The sequence below is a fragment of the Trypanosoma equiperdum genome, assembly GCF_001457755.1.
Source record: "Trypanosoma equiperdum strain OVI genome assembly, contig: ctg_1806, whole genome shotgun sequence".
NCBI lineage: Eukaryota > Euglenozoa > Kinetoplastea > Trypanosomatida > Trypanosomatidae > Trypanosoma > Trypanosoma equiperdum.
In genome coordinates this window covers 19,339-23,757 of record NW_027123845.1, presented here as the reverse complement: position 1 = coordinate 23,757, position 4,419 = coordinate 19,339, and the positions used below count along the sequence as shown (strand labels likewise).

At 44.7% G+C, this 4,419-nt stretch overlaps 2 protein-coding genes across 2 annotated transcripts; both read left to right on the top strand.

Annotated features, from left to right (window-relative positions):
* Positions 1-150: 150 nt before the first annotated feature.
* TEOVI_000670900 (replication factor C, subunit 2, putative) lies at positions 151-1,194 on the top strand (the record flags this gene model as incomplete). The annotated part of the gene is made up of 1 exon (XM_067223237.1): positions 151-1,194. The coding sequence occupies one exon, from the start codon at positions 151-153 to the stop codon at positions 1,192-1,194; it is 1,044 nt and encodes a 347-aa protein (XP_067079338.1).
* A 1,168-nt stretch (positions 1,195-2,362) lies between these two features.
* Positions 2,363-3,865, top strand: TEOVI_000670800 (uncharacterized protein; the record flags this gene model as incomplete). The annotated part of the gene is made up of 1 exon (XM_067223236.1): positions 2,363-3,865. The coding sequence occupies one exon, from the start codon at positions 2,363-2,365 to the stop codon at positions 3,863-3,865; it is 1,503 nt and encodes a 500-aa protein (XP_067079337.1).
* Positions 3,866-4,419: the final 554 nt, after the last annotated feature.

Sequence of the window (4,419 nt, the reverse complement as noted above, 5' to 3'; positions counted from 1 at the left end):
TTTTTTTTTTGTTAAGCCTTTCATTTGAAGAAAGGGTGCGAGTGATTAGAAGTGATACGTATCATACACGGGTGACATATTCACATTTCTTCTCATATACACATATATACGTTCTTGTATATTTGTTTCTGAGTTTTGTTGGTGTTGAAAATGTTGCCAGACCCACCACTTAAAAAACATCGTGTGGAGCCGAGTGTTGATTTACGCCCATGGATTGAGAAGTATCGACCAAAGTCTTTGGACGAGGTCAAGTCGCAGGAGGAAGTTGTGCAGGCGTTGCGGTCCACCCTCCGACAGGGCGCAAGTATGCCTCATTTCCTTTTCCACGGCCCACCAGGGACGGGAAAAACAACTGCCATACTTGCCGTCGCGCATGAGTTGTTTGGACCCGATTACATTAAGAGTCGCGTTCGTGAGCTGAACGCAAGTGACGACCGTGGTATTCAGGTAATACGTGAGAAGGTTAAGTCCTTTGCACAAACGGCTGTGGGGAATGTTGTGCAGAAGGTGCAGTCCGACGGAAAGATTTACCCGGTGCCTCCCTTCAAAGTTATCATATTGGACGAAGCGGATGCCCTACTACCCGATGCGCAGGCTGCCCTTCGTCGTATGATGGAGGACTTCAGTGATGTTACACGATTTTGCATTCTCTGTAACTACGTAACTCGCATCATCGATCCCATAGCGAGCCGTTGTGCCAAGTACCGCTTCAAACCCCTCATAAAAGAGGCCCTATATGAGCGTATTAGTGAAGTTGCTAGTAGAGAGAACATCCAAATATCGAGGTCTTCTATAGATGCGTTGGATCATGTGAGTGGCGGTGACCTACGCTTAGCGATAATGTACCTTCAGTATGCGCAGAGGGCAAATGGAAATGACTTGCAGAAGGAGGATTTTGTGGAAGTGTCGGGATCCGTGCCTGCTAGCATGATGCAAACGTACCTTGCTGCTTTGATGATGAAAAGCTTCGACGAGGTGCGCAGTGTGACAAAACGACTTGTTCAGCAAGGTTACCCCGCTTGTCAGATACTTGCCCAGCTTCAGGATTACATTGTCAGTGCTGCATGTCCTCTTAATTCCGCTCAGCGTGGATCAATTGCACTAAAGTTATGCGACATTGAGAAGCGTCTGTCGGATGGATGTGATGATTTTGTGCAGCTTCTTGAATTAGGAAGTTTCATATGCTCAGTGTAATCTGAACTGACGCGTGCGCCTACTGCGTCGCAAGAACTAATGACGGTGGCGATGGGGGTGGAGGAGAATATGGAAAGAGAAAATAGCAGAAGGGATAGAATGGGAGAGGGGGGGGGGGAAAAAGCCGCTTACCTAATGGAGTTTGCGCGTGATTAAAAAAAAAAACAACTTCATTTGTATGTGTCTTGGGTCAGCAATTGTATCAACCATGTGACAGTTTCATTCGTTGAATTACCGGACCGCGTGTCATCCTTCCAGCACACTAGCCACGAGCCCATTCCCAGCTCTTACTCGGTTCATGCCTCGTTGTTGGAAGACTGATTGTTCTGTGGCAGCAACTGCTTAGCGGATGTGGTGGATCGCTTATTTTTCTTCAGGACTATTTACCGTTTGGCGCCGAAGAGAAAACAAGATCAACATCAACGTCACCAAGGCGCCTGCCGATTGCGTGTGGTGATGAGGAAGATGACGGATGGAGGCAGGGAGTGTTGGTTGTTGGGAAGGAATGACTCATTAACCATACGATGGTGAAATCATGGTGAACTTTTGTTTTTCGGGTGGGATGTTTGTTGCTTAGTTGCTTTTCACTTTCTTTTCTTTCAATTTATTCTCCATTATACCAATGGTGGGGCAAATGACTTCCTCTACCTTAACAAAGACGCGCGGGGAAGTACATATGCCTCCCAGTGGGGAGAGGTGTTATTTTGCGATTTAACTGTTCAGAAGTGGGTTATTGGCTTGTGTGTTCTTTTTCTCCCTTTTGTCCCTCTTTTGTCTCCTCTAATATTTGTGCCTAAGTTAACATCCCACCGTATACATTTATTTCTCGGTAACGCTTTGTTTACACTGCCGATACTACCTGGTTGCTTTTGCTGTTTCTTCTCACCGTTTTTTTCTGCTTCATAATATACCTCCCAGCATTTAGCGGAAAGCTTGATTTTCCCCTCAGGAAGAAAGGATACGGGGTGCTTACATTATTTCAGGTGGTATTCTTTCTGGAGGTTGGCGCCTGTTGTCAGCAGCGTCTGATCGCGCAAGATACTACAAACGAAATATACGCAGGGAGGAAAAAGAATCATACGCTATCCATCATCTCCCCTTGAAAGCAACAACAACAAAAAAAATAACGCAAAATAAAGAAAAGGTTAGAGTAGTGGACTGGTTAAAAATGACAATACACGAGTCGTGGCCGACTTTTCATGACGGTATTATATCAGTTGCCACTTCTAATGTTTCCTTTCGTGGACCACCGCCCAACGTATCCACAACAGATTCCACTGTTACATATAGGGCGATTCGGTCCTCCGATACATATCCCGACGCCTCGCACTCAGGCAGCACATATTCAAGATCGTACACACTTGCAGATGATGGAGCGCCTCCTCCTCCAACCCAACTAACTGTAGTTTGCAGAGAAACTCCACGGAAATTGCGACCTGGGTGGAATACCAATCGTGCCGCCACGGAGGTGGCGCTGAAGGAACAACTTCCATTAATTACGACCATGAAGAAAAACAAGTATTATTACTTATGTAAGGGGGAAAGTGCTGGGCGCGTCACTAAAAGGTCGCCTCTTGATCGTTACATTATCCAGCACTCCACAGGATACAAAAATCACCAGTACCGTGCTCGTTTATTGCGGGTAGAGGGCATGAGTGCGTTAATGGAATCATTTGAAAGGATGAAACTCACCGCGGCACGGCAGGATTGGAAGGCGGGGTCAAAAAATTCTGACAATGTGGAAAGTGTGCGAGTGATATTCGATGCACTTGCTGACAACCAGACCAATTCCATTAATGCGGATGTGGTGCACGATCATCTTTTACTCTGCACTCCTACGGGCGTGTCAGAACGTGAGGCATCTGACTTTCTAACGGAATCGTGTGATGGCAAGACCGATCTGACGTTCCAAGACTTTCTAACATATGGTGAGGTATTGCGCGACCGTATATTTGCTTACAGGAAGTTTGCCTCTCTCACCGCGGAGGAGAAAATCCTATGCATCGCCACTCGAGTGCTTCCGGAACCTTTACCAAATTCAGCAATGAAACTTACACAGCACATCATGAAGGCTGCTGCCGCTCAAGCGGGAGGGAAACAATGGCGGTCTGCTCTCCCTATGCGAATATATGAAATACGCTTTATTGACTCACTAACAATCAAGTTCGATACGGATGAAAAACCATACGTGGCGTGTACTGATGGTGATTTCACTACTTTGGGGATGACATCACACAAACAGAACGTCTGTTGCCGCGGTGATCAAGTTGGAGGCGACACACCTCTGCGGTGGAGAACCCGTGCGGAACCCATCGTTTTACAACCAACCGAATGCGTGAAGGAAAATGAAATTGTTGGTACCGATTTGCAAACTACTACTCAATACGTTGCGACACGTGAGAGGAGTGAGGAGAAAAGTCCTAAAGCGAAGGTGACTGCAGCAGAAGCTAAAAGACGGTTAATGAGCCGAAAGGAACCACCAAAGTCACGAGTAATGGGAGGACACAATCACTCATCTTGTCCTCTCAGCAGAGGTTTCCTCAGCGGTACTTCCTGTGGTGTGCCCATCATTAAGTTATCACTTCTGGCATCCACTTCGGTAGAATATGAAAGAAGTTCATGGGGTGATGAGTTATGCGCTAAATTAAAAGAGATATATGGTTCAAAATGAGCTGTGTGCCGCATGTTATACTTGTGTTTGTGTGTTAATATTGTCATTTTTTTTTCTTCATTGAAATTTTATGTTGTGGAAAGAAGAGATGCGGTTTTCCTGAGGACCATTTTGCGAAAAAAAACCCTTTTTTGTTTTTCTGTAGTGATTTTAGTGATACTGTTCGCTTACGGACTGTCTCCCAGACTTTGTGCACACACATATATAAATAAATATAAATATGTGTGTGTACGGGCGTTTGCGTTTTATCTTATTTTTTTAAAAAAAACCTTTCTATTGCTGCTTTTCGATACTGGTTTTGTTATTTTTACTTTTTCTTCTCCAGCTTATAAATCACTCTCAGTTTCAACCTTCTGATGCTTTTGTATCGGAAAAAGTGGCGGGATGCAGTGTGTACTACCTTATTTTTTTTTCTTTTGGTTTAATCGTTACGTTGCTCGTACCATCATTCTACCATAATAATAATAATAATTTTATTCCGTTCCCCCGTCGTTTGATCCTTTGGTACGTTTTATATCTTTTTTTTCCCTCTTCCCATTTTTGTTGTTTGTGTT